The sequence below is a fragment of the Camelus bactrianus genome, chromosome 27, assembly GCF_048773025.1.
Source record: "Camelus bactrianus isolate YW-2024 breed Bactrian camel chromosome 27, ASM4877302v1, whole genome shotgun sequence".
NCBI lineage: Eukaryota > Metazoa > Chordata > Mammalia > Artiodactyla > Camelidae > Camelus > Camelus bactrianus.
In genome coordinates this window covers 31,136,295-31,160,971 of record NC_133565.1, presented here as the reverse complement: position 1 = coordinate 31,160,971, position 24,677 = coordinate 31,136,295, and the positions used below count along the sequence as shown (strand labels likewise).

The 24,677-nt window shown below is 54.7% G+C and overlaps 1 protein-coding gene across 4 annotated transcripts in view; it reads right to left on the bottom strand.

Moving 5' to 3' along the window:
* The window catches only part of TMEM266 (transmembrane protein 266), a 102,214-nt gene that overhangs the window by 32,110 nt on the left and 45,427 nt on the right, over window positions 1-24,677 (bottom strand). The window contains exons 2-4 of one of the 4 annotated variants that reach the window (XM_074354242.1): window positions 15,283-15,627; window positions 13,923-14,077; window positions 10,914-10,987 (exon numbers count right to left, since the gene is read on the bottom strand). In XM_074354242.1, coding sequence (XP_074210343.1) covers window positions 10,914-10,987; window positions 13,923-14,077; window positions 15,283-15,296 — 243 coding nt within the window. In that variant the 5' untranslated portion in view covers window positions 15,297-15,627. Of the gene's footprint in view, window positions 1-10,913; window positions 10,988-13,922; window positions 14,078-15,277; window positions 15,628-24,677 lie in introns of those variants that run through there. The other 3 variants (XM_074354243.1, XM_074354244.1, XM_074354241.1) reach the window with 3 other exon arrangements.

Below are 24,677 nucleotides of genomic sequence, written 5' to 3'. Positions count from 1 at the left end.
CCCATTCTGGCCAATGGCTTGGGAGCAGAGAAGTTCTATGTACCACTTCCCAGTTGTGACCTTCAAGGGATCAGGCTCTTTCTCCACTTTTCCTTTTCCCAAAGACTAGAATGTGGGTGTGTAGGTGTGGCGGGGAGCCATCTTCAATTAGGGAGGGCTGGGCAACAAGATGGGAGCATGCTGGGTCCCCACCAGCCCCAAGCCACCACCTGAGCCTTAACTGTGGACCCCACTTGTCCCTCCATGACAGAGAAATGAACCCAGCCTTGTTTAAGCCCCTGTGATTTTGGTTTTCTTGTTACAGTATCTTGGCCTGTGTGCTAACTAGCAGGGCCTTTTCCTCTTTCTCTCCTTGGAAAAGCCTTCCTCTCCTTCCGGCCTCAGCTCAAACATCATCTCCATGAAACTTTTCTATTAAAGGCTCACTGGGTGTTCCTGTAGTCCTCAGAACGTCAATCTCCCTCCCCCAGCGCTCCATTGTACCTTGTGGCGATGACGTGCCTGATCCCCCGATTAAACCTCAAGAGACCTGATTCCCCTCCTTTACCCCTAATTTTGGGTTTAGAGCAGACACTGAGTGATTACACATTATGCATGAATGAACAAATGAATCAACGAACAAACCCATGCATGAACGACCAATTCCTTAAAACCCTTAGTAACTCATTCCAATGCTCCTGCCTTCAGGGGTGGCTTCCTCACCAGGAGCACATCTTTCTCCAAAGAAGATACTTAGAAGCTGGTCCCGTATGACCCTGGTGCATTTGTCTTGGGCCCCTCCTTGCACCGAGACGAGAAGCTCACACTAATTCACACCAGCTGGGGTCCCTTCTCCCACACGCCCCTAGCACGGGGCCAGCTAGCTGAGCCTGGCAAAGCTACAGAAAGCCTGTGCTCCTCCACCCACACTTGCTACGCCACAGACATGCTTGGCTGATACAATTTATGTCTTCCTCACAAAGGGCTATCCTGATTTCCATGAAGGGAGGAGAAGGTGGGGGCTGGTAGCTGCCAGTTATGTCACCATCTTTGAGAACACAGAGGGACATGTGGCAGCCTGATGTCCACCCCACACGGCTCCCCCATCTCCGGGCTGGGAGACTGACAATTGCACAACAGCTCCCTGTAGATGGAGAGAAACCTGGGTTGCCGTCCAATATCTTGAGGTCAGAGCTCAGTAATGGTCTGGTTGTGTGGCCTTGGGCAAGACAAATCCCCTCTCCAGGCCTCAGTTTCCCCTTCTGCTGGAGAGATGGGTTAGATGATACAAATCTTCTGATTCTTTATGAGACTAACATTTGCCATCTAGTATATATATCAATAGGTTGCAGATCCTTGGCTGGCCCTCCTTGCCTGGGATTCCCATTTTACAGAGGAGAAGCTGAAGCTCAGAGAGGTTAAAGAAGCCGCCCAAGGTCACTCAGGCCCTGGGAGGTGAGCTGGCATTCGGATCCAGAGGCTGACTCTGCAGCGTGTTCTCAAGCTGTCTAAGAAAACCAGCTACTGTCCCAGTTTCCTTGGCTGCTGTTCGCTCCCTCGAATTTGACAGACTTTGAAACTCAGTGTTTGTCTCCTTTGAAATGTTAGACCGGCCACATCCACCCCAAACGCCCAATTCTGGGGCTCCCAAAGCAGAAAGTCCCGGCCAGGACGGGGGGTACGGGATCTGGTCCAAATGTGATTTCTTCTCCTGCTGCTGCTGCTGCTGCTGCTGCTTCTCCTTCTTTTGAAATTGTGGTAAAATACACATAACACGAACTCTAACCACGTCCAAAAATGTTCTGTGGCATTAAGGACATTCACATTGTTGTGCAACCATCACCGCCATCCACCTCCAGAACTTGTTCAACTTCCCCAACTGAAACTCTGGGCCCATTAAACATTAACTCCCCATTTTCCCCTGCCCACAGTCCCTGGAAACTGCCACTCTATTTTTGTTTCTTGGTTTGACTACCCTAGGAACCTCACAAAAAAGGAATCGTCCTGCTTTATAAACAAAGCAGCACTCACTGAAAAGGCAGGGAGTGGCCCAGGGGGTGCGGGCCGGGGGTGAGGAGGGGAGCTGGCCAGGCTGAGACTAGGCCAGGAGCCCGGAGAGGGAGGAGCATAGCACACGGGAGCCTCTGTGCTCCAGGAAGGGATGGAAGTCTGATGGGTTTATGGGCCCAGATGGTGCCAGGTAGGAACAGCAGGAACGCTGGCCACCTGCCTTCCCCGCTAGCTGGCCCAACTACACGGGACCCACCCTCTGAGGGAGCCTCTCCTTCCTGGCCCAGCCCATGGAAACAGAATAGCCAAAAGGCAGCTGTGGAGAGGGCTCGGAACACCTCCTGGGCCAGCCTCCCACTGTGGATGAGAAACGGCCTGAACGGCTGCTCTGAGTCAAGGTCAAAGCTGGAAAGACAATCCAGCTCTGAAACTCAATACCCGCCCCTCCCAGGGAAGGGGGCTTTTCCCCTGCAGCATCCTTTGCTGAGATCCCCTGTCCCTGGAGGCAGGGACCTGGCCACACTGCCCTTGCACCTCATGGCACCCAGCACAGTCTCACACCTCCGAAAACATGATCTGACCAACCCATGTATGGCTTGTGTTTCTCAATTTGAAGGCAAGGACCCCCTGCTCAAGGAACATCTGACGGTTTTGTTTAAATTGAAGACTCCCGGGCTCTCATGGACATTCAGGACGTCAGGATCTCTGTGTGCAGGACCGGGAATATGGCTTTTTAACAAACTCCCCTGGGGTACCCAACAGAACGGCAGGGTGCGGTGACCGTGCCCTGGGGGAAACCAGGGAGGCCACACACCCAGATGCAACAAGGAGAAAGAGAGGTTAGGAGTAAAAAGTCAGGTCCCCTTTCTGGCTCTGCCCATTCCTTACTAACCACAGGACATTGGCTGCAGCTCTCCGCTGGCCTGGAGGAAAGTGGAGCGAGAGCCCCAGCGCTGCCTGCCTCACCCCGCCAGCTGCCACAAAGCTCCACTGGAAAAGAGCCTGGTTAACAGAAGTGCAGGAAGGCAATGAGGAGGGGTTACCTTATCACCCACCCCCACCCAGGGCCTTGCAATTCTTCCCCCAACAGTTGCAAAGTGCTTTGAGGGAGGGACTGAGGGACCTGGACCCCTCAGCTGCAGCTGCCTCTGTCCCACCTGGGACTAAGGGTTTTCAGCTTCCTTCATTCCAGTCTTGCCTTCCAGAGGTGAGGATGCTCTGACACTCAAGATAGGCCAGGGTCTTGGCAAAATCTCGAGGATGGCACCATTTATTATTGACTATAAGCCAAGCTCTTGTTTCATTTTGCAGATGCAGAAACTGAGGCTGAGAGGAGTAGATAAACATTCTGGTCCCCAGGCCCCACTTCCTTCGCACTCAGGTATCTTTTCCCACGGTAAGCCCTGCTCTCAGGAGGGACTCCCCTCATTTCTCTCAAGAGAAGGGGCTCAGGCTTCAGATAGCATGAGGGGAGGGTGGGAGGTCCTGATCCTTGCACTTGCTCCAGGCCCTGCCTCGGTCAGGTGGCAGCAAGGGTCTCCTGGCCTCCTGCTGCCTGAGGCCTGAGCCCTCCCCTCGGGGCATCAGCCTCTTTCCCTGTGATGGGGCGCCAAGAGGCTCTCAGTGCTTGGAAACCTTGGGGGATGCAGGCAGAACCTTGAGGAGGTGATTGCAGGGCATCCAAGGGCGCCCCCAGGGGTTAGGCATTGATAAAACAGGAGCAGAGTGAGCAGCCTCCCCTTTGGGACGGGATGAAGGGAGCTGGCCTCCTCCCTGGGCGGCCTCTTCCCTCAGGGTCTAAAGGCAACCCTCCGGATGCGGGAGCTGACGTCTCCAGGGGACCTGGCTCACAGGCACACCGGCTGCTCTGTCTCCTGCTGCGCTGGGATTGTTTTGGCGGGAGGGTCCCTCTACCTTAAAAGAATGGGTTCAGGGCCCTCAGGGCAGAGCACGGTGGCAGTGGTGTCAGACAACAGGACCAAGCCAGCCAGCTAAGCCCCGACATGACCTAGACTGTGGGCTCACCGTGCAGGGAGGAGTTGCAGGAGGGGGAGAGAGACTAGTATCCAGCAGAACTTCCTCTGGGCATGTGAACATTCTCCATTTCCTCTATCCTAAAAAAATCCCTCACTGACCCCGTGTCTCCCTGAAGCCACTGCCCTCTCGCTGTCTTCTCCCAGCAAAGGTTTCTGAAGAGGTGTCTCCACTTAATGCGTCGCAGTCTGGCGCCAGCCCCACCACTCCAGGAAAGCCAGCCACACCGTGGGGACCAATGACCCCTAAGCCGCACATGCTGCGCTGACGGCCTCCTTGCTCTAAAAGGGCTTCTTCTTTGGTTTCTGGGGTACTGCACAACCTGGGTCCCCCCTCCACCTCCCTGGTTGCACCTTCTCAGTCAGCTTTGTGGGGTTCTTTGCCTCCATCCATCCCATAATTGTTTCTGGGGGCTCCATTTCTTCTCCTCTCGCTCGCCCCCACCCCCAGATGGCTTCAACTCCCACCTGGCACGCTGAAGCCCCCTCAGTCCAGGCCTCCAGCTGAGACCTCCCCCTGCAGCAGGGCCAGCTTAGCGAATGGCACCCCCGCCCCCTCGGGCAGAAAGCCAGACCCTCAGAGGTGTGCTCGCCTTCCCTCTCCCTCCCACACTCCCCCCAGGACGACCAGGCCCCAGGTCCTGCAAAGCTGAGCTTCTTAAACTCTCTCCAGCTTGTCCTTTTCTCCGTCCCATTTCCACTGCCCTGGTTCAAACCTTCCCCGCCTCACAGCTGAACCACACCTCCTAAATAGTCTCCGAATTCCAGTCTTCCCCCATCTCCCACCCCTGCTCCTCACCAGGTACCAGGGCCATTTCTCTAAAAGGTCAAGTTCATCACCACCCCCCCAGCTTAGAGCCCCCCTCACCACTGCCTTCAAAGCAAGACCCCTGCTCTTGAGCAAGACAGGGAGGGGCTTCGTGGTCGGGCCTGGCCTGGCTCCCAGGACATCTCTCATCGTCCCCTCTGCCATCGACCACAAGCAGACAGGCCATTGTTGCTCACGCTCTGTCCCTCGTCCTCTCTGTGACCGCTGCCCAAGGTTCCCCATCCCCACCACCCACCTGGAAGCTGGCAGGGAGCTTGCCTCCTCTCTGAGCTCTTCCACTGGCTGCAGCAGGAGATTTCAGCTCCCTTCCTGGTTCTCTCATCAACACATCTTTATGGTATATAAATATATACATATTACCGAAATATACTCCGCCACTAAAGTCTTGAACCCCTCAAAGTCATCCATGAGGGATGGCATCAACTTCTTCCAGACTCCCATTAATATTGATATTTTGACCTCTTGCATTGAATCACGACTGTTCTTAACGGCACCCTGAATAGTGAATCCTTCCAGAAGGTTTTCAATTGACTTTGCCCAGATCCTTCAGTGGAATCGCTACCCATGGCAGCTCAAGCCTTATGAAATCCATTTCTTAAGAATAAGACTGGGAAGTTAACATGACTCCTTGATCCATGGGCTGCAGAAAGGATGTGCCAGCAGACATGAGAACAATCCAAATCCTGCTGTACGTCTCCACCAGAGGTCTTGGGTGACCAAGCGTATCGTCAACGAGCAGTCATATTTGGAAAGAAATCTGTTTTTCTGAGCAATAGGCCTCAACACTGGGCTTAAAGCATTCAGTAAGCCATGTTGTAAACAGACGCGCTGTCATCCAGACCTCGTTGTTCCATTTCTAGAGCACAGGCAGACTAGATTTAGCATAATTCTTCAAGGCCCCAGGATTTTCACAATGATAAATGAGCACTGGCTTCAGCTTAAAGTCACCAGCTGCTTTAGCCCTTAACAAGAGAGTCAGCCTATCCTTGGAAACTTTTGAAGCCAGGCACTGACTTCTCTCTGGCTATGGAAGTCCTCGGTGACATCTTCCAGGAGAAGGCTGTTTCACCCACGTGGGAAGTCTGCTGCTTAGCGCAGCACCTCCACTCACGATCTGAGCTGGGTCTCCCGGACAACTTGCCGCAGCTTCTACGTCAGCACTTGCTGCTTCACCTTCACTCTCGTGTTGGTGAGACGGCTTCCTTCCTTAAAACCTCACAGACCTCTGCTGGCTTCCAGCTTTTCTTCTGCAGCCTCCTCACCTCTCTCAGCCTTCACAGAATAATTGAAGAGAGTTTAGGGCCTTGCTCTGGGTTAGGCTTTGGCTTAAGGGGACGCTGTGGCCGGTTTGATCTTCTCTCCAGACCACTGCAACTTTCTCCATGTCAGCAGTAAGGCTGTTTTGCTTTCTTATTATTCATGTGTTCACCAGAGTAGCGCTTTTAATTTCCTTCAAGAAGTTTTCCTTTGCAGTCACAACTTGGCTGTTTGGTGCAGGAGGACTAGCTTTCAGCCTCTCCGCTTCTGACATGCCTTCCTCGGCTAAGCTTAAGCATTTCTAGCTCTTGATTTAAAGTGAGAGACTTGTGACTCTTCCTTTCATTTGAATACTTAGATGCCATTGTAGGGTTATTAGCTGGCCTAATTTCAATATTATGTCTCAAGGAATAGGGGGGCCAAGGAGACAGAGAGAGAATGGGGAATGGCCAGTCGGTGGTGCAGTCGGAACACACACACCATTAATGGATTAAATTTGCCGTCTTACATGGGTGTGGTTCATGGTGCCCCAAAACAATTACACCAAAGATCACTGCTCACAGATCACCATGACAAATGTAATAACAGTGAAAAAGTTTGAAATTGTGCAAGAATTGCCAAAATGTGACCAAGACACCAAGTGAGCAGATGCTGTTGGAGAAACAGCATCGATAGACTTGCTTGATGCGAGGTTGCCACGAATTTTCAATTTGTAAAACAAATGCAGTATCTGCTAAGTGCAACCTTCAGCCACGGATGGGTGGCTACACAAAATGTGGTCTAGTCACACAACGGAATAGTATTCAGACATAAAGAGGAATGAAGCACTGAAAACATGTTGCATGAAAGAGTCAGGCACAAAAGGTCATGTATCGTATGACTCCACTTATACGAAATATCCAGAATAGTTAAGCTCATAGAAACAGAAAGCAGACTAGTGGTTGGCAGTGGATTAAGGGGGGTGGGGACAGGGCCTCCTCTGGGCGTGATGAACACGCTTCGGAACTAGGAAGATGGTTGCACATCAGTGTGTGCACTCAATGCCACTGAAAGTAGACTTTAAGAGAGTTCTGCTGTGTAAATTTCACCTCAAAAGCATCATCATCATAATAATAAATCAGAGGAGGAAGAGGAGGAAGCAGCTGCTGCCACTGCCTTGAGGCCCCTATCTGGAAGTCCAGCCATGGGTCAGCTTTCTCCTCTTCCAGGAGAAGGACTGGGCCTCTCTGCATCACCAGCCCAGTTAGGGGATGGGGCTGACACCACATGGCCTGCACCAGGCCCTGCTGCAGGGTGGCCCCGCCTGGCCAGGCCCCAAAGCCTCATGCAGTCTCAGGAAGAGAAGCAGCTGGCCTCCCGGTTACAAGCGGCTGATGGGCCTGATCTCAGCCAAGGGCGGGGCGGCATTTTGGAAATACTGTTTGCACAATCCCCTCCTGGATTCCAAAGGGTCTGCCCAGTCTCAGCGCTGCAGGGCCCCCTGGCAGCAGGACGGCCTGGCCTGACCTAGCGCAAAAGGGCCCAGGGGGCCTCGCGGGCGCCCGCTTGCACCTCAGGCCCCCGCAGGGCAGCCCACACAGCGTGACTGCAGGGCACCTACTCTCACCACTTTGAGAAGCATCTGCCTGAAAAGCTGGGCCTGTTTGAACAGATGTCCTCAAACTGAGCCCAGACCAGCCCCCTGCTTCTCTTCTTCGGGCCTTGCTCTGTCCTCTGGGGCGTCTTACCTGGAGCAGCCCTCAGAGCTCTGAGATGCTTAAGTGTGGTCCAGCACACGGCACACCCACCCGGAGGCCTCTGTCTGTCCCTCCTGTATTCCTGAAGGTTTCCACTCCTCCCAGGCCTCAGTTTCCTAACTCACGAAATGTCCCGCCCAATTTGGAGCTGTCCTAAAGCTCAGTTGAGACCAGGGGTGGAATGCTGCTCAGGACAAGGCGAAAGGCTGCAGAGCACTCAGGATCTTCGGGTGCGACCTTCCTGGAGTTTGCCAGTGACACACACCTGCTCGTTAAGCCCAAGCAGGTTCGGAGTGCCCCCCGCCCTCGGCCTGCAGCCACATCCCAGAGTATTTCCCAGAGAAGGAAGGGCCAGCCCCGAAGGGGTGGCATTAGCTTCTCTCTAGGTGAGGAGGGGGTGCCGGTCATGCTGGGGCTGTGGTCAGAGGGAGTGCAGGCTCAGCCTTTTCCTTTCTCAGTTCCTGGCAGATTCTGGAATCAGTTCCCCCAGATTCTTGGTTGGCTCCCCACCCACCAGCACCAGGGCCACAGGGAGATGCAGCGGGAAGGACCAGATAAGGACCCAGTTTTGGTGGGAACTGGCCTCCTGACCTCAGGCTGCTGTCCTCATCCAGGCAGTTTTAAAGGGACACGGCTGCATTTTCAGCAGGCAGACATGCAGGCCTGCTCCACTGCTGAGGGACATTTGGCTCCCCCGGCCCTTTTCATTAGCGATGCCGGGTCACTGCGAGCAGCTCAAAAAAACCCTCACACATTTCCAACCCTGGAGCGGGGTTGAGGAGGGGCCCTAAGGGACTGTTCTTGGTTCTCCTGGGAGCTCCGTGAGACATGGAAACCCAGGCTCGCTAGCTGGCCGCCTCATTCTGAGAGCTCACTGCGTACCAGCCCCTCTGCTCCTCTGGGCGGGGAGTGCTGGGGGCAGAGGTCTCCCCTGTTATCCTTCAGTTGCTCCTGTTTCCTCTCTGTTACTCCCCTACCATGCACCCCCCCCCGTTATTGCTGTTACCCCTCTGTTCCTCCCACCTTGCAGCTCCACCCCACCCTCGCCCTCTTCCCCTCTTCGGCAAGGTCCCGCAGCCCCCAGGTCTCCCCACTGAGCCTGTGGGAAGCCCAGCCCCTCCCGTGGGGGCCTCGGCGGGGGGTTGGGTGGGCAGGGGTGGGGGTCTGAGGCCCCGATTCCTCTGCACAGGGGCTTGTCTGTTTCAGGTGGCTTGTCTCCGGCAGTGACAGGAAGGGAATGCCAAATTAACGCTGGGTAATAAATTCTGCAAAGCCAATAAAACCAAAGCAGAGGGGTAGATGGAAGAACCGCAGCAACTGATCAAACATTTTTGTTGGCAGTCAGAGACACATGGCACATTTTCCAAGGTTTGCATCAAGGAGACATCTGGCCACGGACCATGTGTGTGTGTGGGAAGGAATCCCAGGGAGCAGAGATGAGGGGGCCAGGGAGGCCAGGGCCCTCCTCCAAGGGGCAGCAGGCACTGTCTGGGGGGCTGAGGCTGCTCCAGGGCCATGACCTCAGCGAGCTGGACGGGGCACTTCCCCGGGTGGGCAGCGTTGGGATCTGCACCCCCACAGTCTGAGCCTCAGGCCCAGGCTTGCCTGCCAACTCTGTGGGCTGTAGGAGCTGAGGCCTGGGAAGAGAATGTTCTGTGCTTGGAATGCCTGCTGCCGAGCCCCACCACAGGCCACACCCAGACTCAGGATTCTGGACTCAAGGCCTGAGGCCCAGGCCTCCCTTGACTCTGAGAGAGAGAAAGTGCATGGCAGGAGATGGGGTCGGAGCTGCCCACAGGAGAGCCCCGGGGCTCCTGACTCCCTGATCACATCACAAATATTCTCTACCTGGTGCCTCCACCCACAACACTGCCCTCCCACAGCATCCTCCCTCCCCTCAGGGCCCCGCGTGCCCTGGGACTCAGAGCCCCTCTGCCTCCAGGAAGGCATCACCTGTACTGGTGTGAGCCGCGTGTGCCTGCGTGTGCGCCTCCCAGCAGTCTCTGGGCCTCACTCGGTTCTGACTTTCTCCCAGGCTTGCTGACCACACCGAGAGGCCCCTCTGGGCTCTGCACCAGCTAATTTGGACCTGTGGGGGTGGGGGCCCTCGGAGGGAGAGGGCCAGTGGCAGCTGACTTGGACCAGCCTTCTGTTCGGAAGGACCAGATTTCCACCTAAAACTCCCCAGTCCCTCGAAGACCCGCCGCGGCCCACAGGATAAAACCCAGTCTTCTCAGCTTCCCCCAGAGACCTGCTGGCAGTAGCCCCAAGCCAATGCCCCTGAAACGTGGGCCAGGGCATCACCATGACAGCTGGGAGCTGCTGAGAGGAAGTGTCACTTGCCCCCGTGTCCCATGTCAAGGTGGAGGGATGTGCTGAGATCTGGTTCCCACACACTTCAGTCCCACTCTGGGCTGTCAGCTCCCACCCAAACCCAGTGCCCACGAGCTTCCAGGGGCTCTTCCACTCTTACCTCCCACATAGGTTAGGACTTGGGTTTCATCAGCCGACTCCAACAACGGTGAAGAGCATCCACGCTCCCTGATCCCAGGCAAGTGTCCCTTTGCTCACACAGAAGGGGCACAGCTCAGCCTAGCCAGGCCTTGTACCCCCAAAGCACCAGGCCAAGTCCACTGCATAGCCCTATGACTCCGTCTTTGCCCTCCGCATGCCTTGGCCCCGAGGGGCAGGTGACCTGGGCACCCAGGACCACGGCCACAGCGTCCTAATCGGCCTCCCCACCTCCAGCCTCTCTGGGCTTCAGCCCGGCGTCTGCCTGCTGCTACTGGCACACAAACCATTTGCTCTTCTTCAGCTACGTCACTCAGTCTCACCTTCACAGATGTCACCGTCCACCCTTCTCCTGGACAACACCTGGTCATCCTCTGGGACTCCACTCAAGGGGCCAGCCTCCCTGTGCCTCTCCCAGCACAGAACTCAGCTCCCTGCACTGTGCCTCCTTCTCTGCAACCTCGGGGGCTGGCAGATGGCCTGACGCTGATAAATGTTTATAGAGCAAAGCTTGGTGTCCCTGGGACAGGAGGTCACAGGGCCCAAGTCTCCACCTACCTCTGAGAAGAACACGGAGAGAATGACCAGACTGATCCAGTGTATCACGCCGGCAAACTGGAACGCACTGGAAACTGCAAGCACAATAATAGGGCCCAATTTTAGGGACTAGGAATTAGGTGCCTTGGTAGAGGGGGCTTCACAGCCGGAGGCAGGCTGCCGGGAGCCCGGGCCGTGAGCGTTTCCACCTGGATGCAGTCAGGCCAGGGGACGTCAGGGCAGCTCTAAGGGCATCCGCGATGGAGGCGGTGGCGGCTGGTGGCCCTTGATGCTTTTCATCTCTCTGTCAAGGAGCTGCCTACGTCTCCCCAGGGCCACCTCTCAGAGCTCCAGCTCAGTCCCACCGGCCGAGGTGTGCTTTGTGCCCAGAAAGGAGCCGTCCAGAGGGGGCTTAAGAAGACATCCGGGACTCTCAGACCTGGTCAGCAGCGTTGGTCAGGTCTAGACAAGCTTTCAGAAATCCCCACCACCATTCACCCCCAAAGCACCGTGCACTGTGTGTGGGTCTTGAGGCAAGCTTACTTTGACTTTTCATTCTGAGAACTCTGAGTGGCTGAGAAGGCGGTGTCAGCGGGGTGTTTTGGGGAGAAGGCTGGAAGAGGGAGCCAGGGGTGGGGCAGGGGATGTCGGCCTCCCAAAAGCGGCAGAGCCAGCAGCTGGGGTCTGCTCCGCTCCCAGCTTGTTCCCCTGGCCTTCCAGATTCCAGTGGGAGCGGGGAGAGCCATCAGCTACTGAAAGCTCCCACCCCACCTTCCACCAGGCGATCCTTGGAGTTAAGGCACCACCTCTGGAAGGCCTTTTTACAATGCAGGAGTCACGACCAGGCTCTGAGCTGTAGCAGGGCACAGTTTATCAAGGAATGAGGCCAAAAGTAGGATGCTGGGGCCCAGATAAGGGTCAGGTGGGCTCTGATGGATACTGGGTGGGAGGGGATGCCCCCCCAGAGGGCCGGCCTAACAGAGATACTAGTAGGAGATCCCTGGGCAGTGGGGCAGGGCCAAAACAAGGTGCAGAAATGCTGCTGAGAACACAGTGGCCCTGCTTCCCTACTGTGCTCTGGCCAGGCCTGCTCAGCACGCAGCTCAGATCCCTGGGGGCCAAGGTAAACGGCAAGAGCCATCAGTGCGGTGGGCTGGCCCAAGGAGAGGAAGCCACAGCGTCCCCAAAGCTCTGAGACCGGCAACCCCTGGGGTGGGTAAAAACAAGGTCCCAGAGCACGTCCAGGGGAAGGAGGTTGCAGCGCCAGGTTCCAGGTGGGGGACTCCGGGGTCCCTGGCTTTGGGCCAGTACACGCCTCAGAGGGCAAGCCCTGACAATGCCATGGATTCTTCCCCTCCTGGTCACACAGATCCTAGTGGGAACCGGGAGGCTGATGCCTGTGTGACTCTGAAAAGACCTCCTGATGATTCTGGAAACATAAAATCTCTCCCCATTATTTCTCAAATGAATTCCTATGCCTTTTTTTACGGTTTGCTTTAGAAGAGCAATAAATCTCTGATTGTGCGTTTTATGGAATTTAAGACGCCTTTTATGAGCTGCTATAGGATCTCCCACCAAAATCAATCTCCTGGATACTTAATTTTAAGCAAAATTCCAGTGTCGGCCGGGTTCTCAGTTCTATTCAATGCCTTGTCACAGCCTGCGCGGCCCAGGGCCCCGTGTATAACCCACAACAGGGAAAGAAAGACTCCGTTATGGACAGACCTCATAAAAAGCAGACGTATGGATGAGTGGGAGGGAAAGTATTCAACATGGTTTAATTGAAGACAGGCTGAGTATAAAACCAGTGCCGGTCACTTTCTGCTGGAAGATACTTTGATTGGAATCAAGGGGCCACCAGCTGTACAAAAGCCAATGAGGCTTATCAGACAGGAGCAATTCCGTGCTCCCCGCCATCCTCTCTCAGAGAGCATGGAAGGAGCTTCAGTGGACCCTGAATACAGAGGCTCCAGTAAAGCAACTGGGGGCACTTGAGACAACAAGTTCAAATTGACTGAGCGGGTCTGGGCTTGGCTGGATCTATAGTCCTGGATTTTGCCAATGGCAGGAAAGGAAATTTCTCGGTGGCCAATAATTTTGTTTCTTTGTTTATTTGCAATTACATGAGCCACCTTCTGAATAGGGGAACTCTGGGAAGCCAGGAGCTCTACCAACAACCACTCACTCATCCAAAGTCAAGTCAAGACCCTTGGCCCTCCCTCCTGGTGCACCAGAGGTCTACAAGGGTGGGGGCAGGAAGCAGGGACACTCTGACAGCCGTGTTGCTAAGGGACACCCAGAAGGACAGCAGAGGAAGCGAACAAGCCATCATCTGCCATGTGCATCACGAACATGAACACCATGAGGACGAGGATGGGAAAGAGAACTGGCCTGATGGCTTGAAAGACCCAGCTCCAACGCCTCTTACCCAGGGAAAGCCTAACTGCTCCAGATCTTAATTCCTTTGTCTGTAAAATGGGATAATAGCAGTCTTGCCCATCTCACAGGGTTGCTACTAGGGTCAAACCTATGGAGATGCACTTTCAAAACGATGACGTTATAAATAAGCAACACTGCCAACTTACAGCTGAATAAAAGTACAAGCAATCGTATTGTCACTGTGGCTGCTGTCATTACTAGTTACTACAAGTTACGCCTCCACACATGGGAACTCATTAAGCTACAGAAAATCCCAACCTGGAATATTCCAAATGGGAACAATGAAAAAAAAAGTGCGTACAGGGGTCCCCAACGTGTTTGATCTCATCAGTTTCTGATCATGGAATGCTGGGGCGGGGGAGGAAGAGGCCACATTGGGCGCAGAGGGGCAAACCGGTGCTGGGGGTGACAGAGAGAGAAGCTGCTGGGTGCTTCCCTCCCGGTGCTCACCCGCCCTGAGCCGTGGGGCCGGCGGTGGGCAGTGGCGCGGGGGCTGGGGGCAGATCGCGCTGCTGGTTGGGGACCCCTGACGGATGCACATGGAATATTGACACCATACGTATTTGCATATATATCTCTCTTGCTACTCACACTGGAGAAGCTTTATATCTATTAGAAGTTCCAGAGTCAGGAGAATCACCACCAATATTACACAGGCTACCAGGAAACTGTTGACACTCGCACTGAGCAAAAATACCTGCCACACGGCTGCTCTCTTCCCACAGCACGGCTTCAGCCAGGTAGACCTGCGGGGACAAAAGTGAGGGAGGAGGCACTGAGAGGAGGTGAGGTCCTGCCACAGCCCTGCTCTAACAGCCCCCAGCATCACTGCTCCCCAGCTCTGTGCTTCCTGATGAAACACAGCCTTCTTCAAGGGGCCCCTGGGTAGAATCACAAAGAGCAGAGACATCTCATTCAGAGATAGAGCTCGGTTTGCTGGCTGACCCAGGCAGCTCCCAGCATCTCCGTGCCTCAGTCTCCTCATCCTTAAAATGGGTGCGAAACCCACATCCCAGAGGCTTGTTGTAAAGACGGAAGATCACAAAGGTCGGCAGAGAGCCTGGTTATGTATATGTGCTGCATGAATTATTATTATTATTACTAAACTTGTTATTCTACTTCTGTGTAGTCTCGGAACCCAGCATGGGCTCTGTGTTTAGGAGACCCTCAGTCCACCTCTAATAAATGCTCAATGAATTAATACATAGATTTTCTGTTTTTCCAGCTATATAAGGAAAGATTAGGACTAGATCCCTTTTTCTCAAAGTATGTTATAAGGAATGCTAGTTCCACAGAATGTTAATGGCTGTTACTCAATAAAGTTTCCATGGTTGGGTAAGTTTTGGAAAATTTGGATCAAAGTTAAGTGGATATTTTTCTCTGTGGGACACTTATGTGCCATGAATATGTTATCAAGCACCGTCATGCTCCAAAAGGGATTAATTACACTATTGCTGTTTCCCAAACTCATCAGCCCATGGCACCCTTTTGTCACAGAGCATAAGGAGGGACTGGTGTTCTAAGGACTGTCTTTTGGGAAACCTTTCACTGGATGATCATGAATGTTCATAGACAGACTCGAGGCCACAGAGGATGGAATCTTTCCTGCGTAGGTTTGGAAGTGGAGAGGAGGCAGAGGATCTCAGAGATGGGTGTGTCTCTTAAGGATCTGATCCACTCCCTTCAGGAACACAAGATCCCAGGGACAAGGGGGTGCCTCTGAGGAGGCATGGGGATTCTACGATCAAACCTCACTGCCTTGGCAGGTCATTTATGAGCTGGACCTGCCTGCCTGCCTGCCTTGATGAGGAAGAACTGGGTGTCAGAGACAGCGCTAGCTGGGGAGTCCTCACTTCTGGCGGGGTCCTCAGCCTCCCCAGACTGCATCCTCACTTGTAAAACTCCTTAACCCCTAGGATTATTTAAAGTTAAATGAGAAAACGTACCTGACCTGTAAAGCACCATGTAGCTGATGGCGATGGTGGTGATGATGGTGATGGTGGTGATGATGGTGATGACGATGATGATGGTGATGGCAGTGATGACCGTGATGGTGGTGATGATAAATTATTTTATGCCCCAAACACTTGGCCACCACCTCCTGTCCAGAGGAAGCAGTCGGCTGCAGCCTGCTCCAAAGGGGTCAGTACCCATCCCGGAAGATCCCAAGAGTGTCTCTGGCAGGGGGAGCTCTGCTTTGATGTGCTCTCTTCTCCCCGAAGGAATAACGTGAGTGCTTCAAGGGGGAGATTTCTTCCTCACCATCCATCCAGGGGACACTTGAAGGAGGCCCCAGCTGTTGGAAGGTGGGACAAAGCTCATGGCTCAGAAACCTGGCAGGAAATTTGGCTTATTCAAGTCTTTCTGCATGTTTTTCCAAAATCTCTGGGAATAACAGTGGCTGTCCTCAGTCGGGGGGGGGGGGCGTGAAAAGACTGGGGGTTCAATCCCCAGCCTCGGAAACTCATTGCAGGAAGAGGGGCAGGGGCATTTCAGCAGGTGATAGGGAGGTGGACGGAGGCATTTTAGACAAGGGGAGGGTGACCCCCACATGGCCAAGAGCGTGGGGTGAGGGGTGAGGAGAGCAGCCAGGCGGGAGAGGGCTCTCACTGAGAGACAAGCCGGAGACAGGGGGCAAAGGTGGGTGGGGGCCAGACCGTGCAGGCCACTGGTGAAGGCCTGCCTCGCCCGCCGCAGATGGGTTTCAACGTCCGTTGCAGAACCACCTCTCTCCACCTTCCTGCAGGTCCACGAGGGCCGCCCGCCAGCAACAGGCTACACCACACATAGCTCAGCAGGGTGGCCAGAGAAAATACGGGCCATCCAGTTAAATCTCAGGTAAACAATGAACAATTTCCTAGTATAAGTATGTCCCAGACATTGCATAGGATAGACTTACTTTAAAAAAATTATTCATTGTTTATCTGAAATTCAGATTTAACTGGGTGTCCTGTATTCTCATTTGCTAAACCTGACAACACTAAACTCTGCACAGAGGGGTCTTGAGGGGGCCTGGCGAGGGGGGCTTTGGTTTGGTCAGAGGGATGCACAGGAACTCTGGGATACAGGCGAGAAGCCAGCGCCAGGGAAGGCAAGGCCATGAGAGGGACCCTGGCAGGAGGGCTGGGCGTGTCTGTCCCGGAGGCCAGGAAAGAAGGACCAGGGCAGGGGAGCTCAGAGGCACAGCCGTGCCCACCTGGCTGAGGCCCAGAGAAGCCTAGATGCTCTGCCCGCACGTGCTGTCAGCTGTGTATGGTTTTGGTGCATGAAAGACTCTGAATTTTAAGCTACCTTTGGCCCCGTGACTCAGCTGGCCTCCTCTCCTCCTGATCCATCCCGCGAGTGTCTCACCTTCTCCCCCTCCTTTTTTCCCAATGTGACATTCCCGCCCCACTTCCGCTTGGCCCTGTTTTAATCTTTCACACCTCTCCCCCCCAGCTCTCGCCCAGCCTCCAGCTGCCTCAGCACTTCCCGCTCGCCTCCTGCCCTCCTGTTAATTACCTCCTTCCCCCTGGCCGCAGGCACTGCCATCACCGGGACCCAGAGGAGACCCAGCTCCGATTCCACACCCTCTCTAAAACCTGGTCCGACTGTCCGCGGCCCCTAAACTGATGCCATTTCACTGTCATCTGAAATCTGAGGCGAGACCCTTCTGCGGTGACAAGTAAAAAGCTCAGCTGTGAAGGCCGGTTGCCGGGGCTGGCGCCAGGCAGCAGGGAGACTGGAACCGTCAACGGAAGGGCAGGGCGCCTGCTCTCCCGGCAGGTGCTACCCGGCAGCCCAGCTGCGCCCCCCGGAGACCCAGCCTTCTACCCCCAGGGGAAGGTCCCACAGGGAGAAGGGGATGAAAAAACAGACCATTCGATTCTTCAAGCAGCAGGCTTTCCCTATAAACCCGAGACTCCAATCTTGACCTGCCTCCATGGGAGGGAAAAGTCATTTGATGTTGCTAGCTTCAAATGCTAAGAGGTTGCTTTTTATTTTCTTGTTGGGTTAGAAAAGTATCCTGGGCAGACCCAGGTTGGGTCTTTGGGAAGCAGTCGGTGCCAAGTGTGGACCCAGGGCGAGGAGCTGCAGGCAGGTGCCCGAGGACACCAGTGGTCAGAAGCTGGCCTCGGGGAGCAGCCAGGGAGGGCCCAGGCTGGTGGCAGGACTCAGAAACCAGGCAGCGGAAGGTCTGGAAGTCAAATGAATGAATGCCAGACACCCCCGTGCTAGGTAGGCCCTGTGATCAAAACAGGCAAAGGCTCTTGGCAGCTGGCTTTCCAGTGGGTGAGAGTCAAACAATAAACGTAACAAACTGGGACAGTGGATGGTGGTGGGGACTGTGGGGGGAGTGGGGCATGAAGGGTGACCGTGACTTAGGTGGTGAGGGCAGGCCTCACCAAGAAAGCCGCAAGTGAGTGAGAGCCGGAGGGGTGAGGGCAGTGAGATGCACCAAAACAGGGATGATTTGTGGTAAAATTCTATTCAGCCCCCAAAGAATCTCCAGCATAATAGACGCCAGAAGGCAGGAGCCAGGAGCGGGGCTGGGGGAGGCGGGTCTGCCCCTTTCAGGGCGGGGGACAGCCTACCTGACCCCCTCTCCGGGGGCAGATGCCGCAGGCCCTCCCGCAGGCCCTCCCACAGCCCGGGGGGGCGACCGATGCAGTTCCCGAAGCAGAGCCCAGGCCCCACCGCTCTGGTCCTGTGCTTCCACTCCTGTGCCAGCCCGAGGTCCCCCCGCCCCTGCTCTGCTTTCAATGACCAGCCCCTCAACCATGCCGATCTGGGGGTGACTCCCTGCAGCCCCCTTTTTGCACAAGTTCAATGGGGGCTATTTACACACTCTAGGTGAACCTCAGGACCCCAGAGCGATACACGCGGGGGTGGACTCCAGTGAAGCAGATGGCGGGAGACCACCTGTCAAAGAAGGATGACACTGAGGGATTCAGTAGCTGGTGAGGCATGGCTGCCCTGGGGCAGGGAGACTGCAATCTTCACCCAGGTCAGTGGTCCTCAACCCTGGCTGACCTGAGGACCAAGGGAGCTTTTAGAACTCCCCGTGCCCAGGCCACGTAAACTGCAACCTCTGGGGTGGTTCCCAGACGTTGGTGTTTTTTGGTCTCCTTAGCTGATTCCAATGTGCAGCTGAGACTGAGAACCACTGTCCTTGGCCCCAGACGCTCAGTGGGCTCCGGGACCAGCAGCATCAACATCACATGGGAGCCTGCTGGAAATGCAGTGTCTTGGACTTTTCCATACCCACTGAGTGAGAGTCTGCATTTCAATGAGATGCTGGGTGACAACCACCAATTTGGGTTTCACAGGAGGTAACAGGTAGCTCAGGAGGCGGGCAGGGCACGGCAAAGGGAGTCTGGGTGCAGGAGAGATGAGGCAGTGAAGGCAGGCAGGTCCCCAGCCGGCCCCGGGAAGTGGTGAAGCAGGCAGGCCCTCCACGGGGCAGGAGACAGCACTGACACTCAGTGAGACAGACGGTGTGTGTCTGGGGGTGACAGGGGCTTCCTCACTCCAGATCTGAGGCTGAAGCCAGAGTCCAAGCAGACTCTGGGCTTCCAGCTCCTTGAAAAGCAGGACCATAGATCCTAAAGGCTCCAGGACAGAGGCTGGGCTGAAGCAGCCGACCCTCTGGCTGTCCCAGGGTTTGGAAATCCCAAGCTGCTAATAAAATATCCTTTGAAATTCAAATGACTCAGACATTCCTAGGAGATTGTGTTTTAGCAGAAAAATAGAATCTTTCCAGCTTCAAAATATCCCTGAGTGGTTAAATAATGACTCAAGGAGCTTAATGGGGCAAAGGGGAAATCAGCATTGACTCTTTAATTAGAGAAGATCCTTTCCTCCATCTCTTCAGCATCCACCCCATCAGAGCCCTGGAACTGGTTCTCAGGGTGGTGTTTTTCCCCCAGAGTCACCACCAGAGGGCAGGCGTCTCCCAATTTCCTATCTTGGTGCAGCGACAGCAAGGGGACAGCTCCAGGAGGCCGGCTGGGGCTGCCAAAGTCTGTAAATACCAACAACCAGATGGCATCTCCTGGCAGGCAGGCCAGTGTTCTACCGTGAGGGTCCACCAATCACTCCTGAGGCCCTAGGGGAACCCGGGGGCTGGAGGGGAGGCTGGGTACCCTTACTGTTTCTGCTTTATACACTTAGGTGTCTTGATAAAAGTTTGAGAGAGTAACTTTTAGAATATTAAAATGAACTCTGGCAAGCTTCTGACGGATCCGTCATGTGAGGTCAGGCCACGTGAGTGGCCCAGAAGGAGGCGGCTCCAGGTCACTGCTCCATCAGGCAGCATTCCCAAGCCTGGCACCGAAACAGCCCCATTCTGGAGGGCAGAGCAGAACCTCACCGTGCCAGGATGACAGTTTGCTCCTGTGGGGCCTGGCTTCTCCCACCCAGGCAATCCACGGCATGGCTGCCCAGCCGGCATGGCTGGGAGGATGCATGATGGGGTGGGTGGCTAGAGTATGGGGACTTGGAGACTCTCAAGTTGTCTGAAAAGGTGCTCACAGGCAGTGGACAGTCGTGACGTCCCTGGAGGAGGTGGAAGATCACAGAAGAGCCTATTTCCCTGGGGGGAGCCAGAACCGATGGCCCTGCCGGTCCTACGTGGAGATTTTCATCCATCAAGTCCCCACAGAAAGGAGCGGAGGAAGGGGGTTGGAGTGAGGCCTGTCTGGTAGCAAGAGCCGGAGTGCAGTCTGGGGTGCCGGGCCTCCCCACCCCACCCCAACTCTGACCTTGGGAGCCATGGCTAGATCAGAGCCTCAGAACCCTTCTGGGTTGCAAAGCTCTCCTCAGGATGAAAACCACGGCCCTACACCTGAAAGATGCACAAAACCACAACACTATGTGTAACATTCCAAGGGGCACGTGGCCCTCTTGACTCTCATTGATAGAAGGATACCTGGGCTCCAAGTTCAAACCCCAGGGCTGGGCAGTTGAGACCCCTTCAGGCCCTAAGATGCTCCAGTTCTGTGATGCTGAACACCTGTGGCCTGGATGCCACAGCCTTGGTGGCGGTGTCATCGGCAGAGCATCCTGCGGCCCTGCTTTACTCTTCTTTACCATATTTACTCCAGAGGATGAAAATGCTGTCAGAGAAAGCCACGAAGCTGACTGAAATCCAGCTTCTGGCACTGATCTGGGTTTTATTTTTATTGATTTAACAAATGCTTACAAGGCACTTACTACGTATGTATGCTGTTCCGAGCACACTTTACAAATGTTAACTCACCTAGTAGTTTTAAGAGACAATTCCTTCTCATGTTTCCCTGTTGACAGTGGGGAAAGCCAGACTTTTTCATCTGTTTGGGGTTTGGTGGGAACTGTAGCCCCACCGCTGGCTGAATTCTGAGTGCAGTCTTAGAGCCTTAGTTTCCGAATCCCCCAAATGGGAATAAGCACCACCTCCCTTTGCAAAGTTGTTCTAAAATGTAAAAAAATAATATATGTAAATCCCATGACACAGTGCTTACTACACGGCTACCATGTGCATCTACTATGATGACTTAGGCATGTGGGCATGAGAGAAAGGATTAATCACCCCAACAGGGGCAGTTTCAACCGCCCATATTCCATTCCAGTTATAACATTCCTGGCATTGTACCGGGTGCTAAGGACGTGAGGGAGGTCAGAGCCTTCATCTGCATGGGGCCTGCAGCCTTATAAGTGAATTCTGACTATGCAATGAGCTCTCAGTCCTAGACTACCCTGAAAAACTAAACACACAAAGGGAGAAAAAAAAAGCAGGAAAAGGAAATGAGCTCACACGTGTAGGACTTCTTAAACGGACAAATATCCACCCATGAGAACCATCAGCCCAACACCCACAGGGACACGCTTTTACTTCCTTCTCACTCTCGCATGGAGAAGCAGAAGCAGAAGCATCGTCAAGTATCCCCTTTGTTCCTGTACCCAGTTCTCACCCGCAAGCCACAGCAGCGCGCAGACCCAGAGGTGCAAGCACTCACTACACTGCGACGTCCCAGGAACTCTCAGGTAGAGGTGAGAGGTGACTCTCCCAGCTCTTTGGGGAACAAGAAATGGGAGTTCCTGTACAAGCAGCTTCAGTTCTGCAATCAGAGCCCTGGGGCAGAGGGAGGGGGAGGGCCGCGTGTAGCTGGGGTTGAGGAAGTCTGACATGCGCTCGTTCCAGATTTCCTGCATCCTTGGAAATGCCAACGCTGGGAAAGAGAGCAGGGTGTGGTGGCCAGAGCTCGGGGCCAGGAGGTAGGAGCTGTCACCCCACTTGGCAAGCCACCAAATCCCCTCTGGGGACACAATGGCCAACACACACCATGGCCTGGCTCCCCTACCTGGGGGGACCCAGGGTATTGTCCACATATCTCTGAAGGGCTGCCGGGGGGTTCAAGCCTGGCTCAGGGGAGGGAGTAGGGTGTTCCTGGATCAAGTGGCCACAAGACTCCCTCCGCCTTGAAAGTCCTCAATTCTGGGAACTGGCCAGAAGTCTGAGAGCCTCCTTTGTGCCATGCTTTGCAGGAGGCCTGCCTGGATGAGGTCAGCTTCCTAACCTGGTGGGAACCGGTGGGCTGCAGCTCTCAGGCACACCCCACTTCTCTGTCCACTTCTCTCTGTGGTTCTGAGCTGAAGCTTGGTAAATCCTGGGTCAGCTACGCTCTTTCCTCGTTGGGGGTGGGGGTGGGGGCTGTCCTTGGGTTTAAATTCCCACCCCCATCATTCCAGGCAGTGCTCATGCACCCAACAAAGGTGGTTGGAGGCGCTCTGCCGCCACCTAGTGGTCTCCTGCGGCTGTACACCCTGCCCCTGTGAGTAGGTGGGAGCAAGAGGTTTATTTTGCTGAGAAATCACGTATCTGTGAATTTATTACCTTCTAAGTCAACATAAAACCTCCGTGGTTCTTGGACTACAGGGAAGAAGCTAACCTGTGCTTGTGAGAAAAAATTTTTATCTGAATTAAACCTCTGTTTCCTGGTTGGGGCATCAAGCACCCTCGCGGAAGCCTGAGCTCAGACTAGAGTCGTGGTCACTGGGCCAGCTTGGGTCCAGGGACAGCTGGTGTGCCAGAAGAAGGGGCAGTGTTTTGTTACAGACAACTCTCATTGGCCGCAAGAAAATGGATTAATGAAGCTCTTTGCAACTTTTTTCCCCTTGGGGGAAAAAATGACGGAAAGATTTCACAAGCCATGTGATGCAGAACTTCCAGGCTTTGCACCTGCAGGGTCAGCAGGGGTGGAAGTGCCTTTCAGCCCTGAACTTGAAAGGCTTCTTCTTCTTCTAAAAGGATGCTAAGGCTGTACTAAGTGAAGCTGGCATATTTTGAGGCAAATCTGATTTACTTCTTTTAGGGTGACTTTGTGGAGGGGGTGTGGAATTAGCAGGGACGCCCAGAGGTGGGCCAGCCAGACCGTGGCCTTGAGTTCTGGGCTGTGAGACGCCTGATCCCTCCCTGAGGCTCTTCCCGGACCCTGTGCAGGCCTGGGGCCAGCCCCCAACTCTCCCCAAATGGAACTGGGCTTTCCCTTCTCGTCTAATCCTGATCTTAACACCGCCTCGCTCACTCACCCACTCGCCCACACCATTCCTGCATTTAATCAACACCCTCCAGTGTTCCAGGCTCAGAGGGCCTGGTCCCTGCCCTGACGGAGTGCTTGGTCCTGTACTGCAGACAGACTCGAGAACAGAGCAGAGCCCAGTGTCACAAGTGCTAAGATAGAGATTGGCCAAGGGCTATGGGAGCACCAAGGTGAGGCCCTGGCCTGGGTGGGGTGGGGGCCGGAAGACTTCCTGGAGGGGGTGGCCCTTGAGCTGGACAGTATGGGGAGAGAGGAGGGAACTGAGGGTTATGGCTTAGAAGGTTCCTCCCCCGCTCCTTTGCCTCCAGCCTTTGTTTGCTGGCATATCTAAAATTATTTCAGTCTTTAAATAAAGAAGTTGCTATATTGGACCTGTCTTCTTTTCCTGGCCTAAAATCTTAAAAACCATCCCTGTGCCCCCATTATGTTTTCTCCCTCTGACTCTGAAGTTCCAGCAGAAATGTGTCATTGACATCATCTCTTGGGATAGAGTCGGGGGGAGAGGAGGCTTTTCCTCCTCACCCTGCATGGCCTTGCGGTTTCTGAAGCCCCCGAACTGGGAACTAGCATTCCACCCATGGACGCTTCAGTGGAAGCGGCTTCATGGGCAGTGGGCGTGGATGAGGGGGGCCAGAGCAGGGGAGGAAGAAGGACGCAAGTTCCAGTGGTGACCAAGCCTGACTGACCAGCTTCATGGAGCTTCGGTGTCTTGGAAACCACTGGCTCCCGTGAAGGCCAGGAGGAGGTGAGGGTCACTGTAAATGAGCCAGAATGCACACGTGACTCACTCTGGTAATGGGTTGAGGAGGCCAGTCAGCTAGGTCTAGGTCCACTGACGTGGCCAGACAAAATCCATTTTGGGAAAAGCTGAGGGCCTGTTGGGTTTGAGGTGGCCACAAGCCCCGGCTGGGCAGGTCACAGCTCCTCAGGCTGCACCTGAGTGCTGCCACCGAAAAGGCTTTGGGTGGAGACAGGAACACTTCTCCTCTCAAATGTGCAGCCAGCTCAGAGGCAGAAGAGCAGACGACCCCAGAGACACGTGTTAGGGTTCCAGGTGTGTCTGGGGTCCTGTGAAGGCATCCAGGAAGTAGCTGGCTATGGGCCAGGAGTTAGAGAGAGAGAGCTGTGCTAGAGACGTGGCTTTGAGCTTTACAAGCTGAGGAATGTTAATTCCAGTTGTGGGGGCGGATGCAGCTACCCAGTGTGCAGGATTAGTGGAGCGCAAATGGCCAAAGACAGAAAATGAAGAGCCCCGGCAACTAAGGACCAAGCAGAGAAAATGATCTGTCAAAGGCCTGGAAGGGACAGCCAGGTGGGGCAGGAGGGAAGCTCAGCAGAGCAGCTGACCCAAGGAGACGGTGCTTCCAGAGGGAGGGAGTGGCTGACCGTTCCCAATGCTGGACCCAGGGCCGAAGAGGGATCCTAGCAACGTGGCGGCTGCTGATGACCTTGAGGGAACAGTTGCCACGGTGTGGATGGGGCTGAGGCTGGACCGCAGCAGGCTGAGGAATGAACGGGAGTGAGCAGAGGGGACATGGCAAGTGTAGATGAGGACTTTAAGAGGTTTGGCTGCAAAAGGGAAGAGGTTGATGGCGGCAGCTAACGGGGACGTGGAGTCAAGGGAGGAGGTGCAAGACCTTGCGTGTGTGACAGGTCAGGGTGAGGATGTAACTGATGGAGCCAAATTCACGCGAAGGTGTGAGGGGAGGGGAATCCAAGCTCAGGAGAGGCGAGGCAGGCCTTAGAGTGGATGAAGGGAAGGACCAAGGGGTGGGGGGCAGCTCAT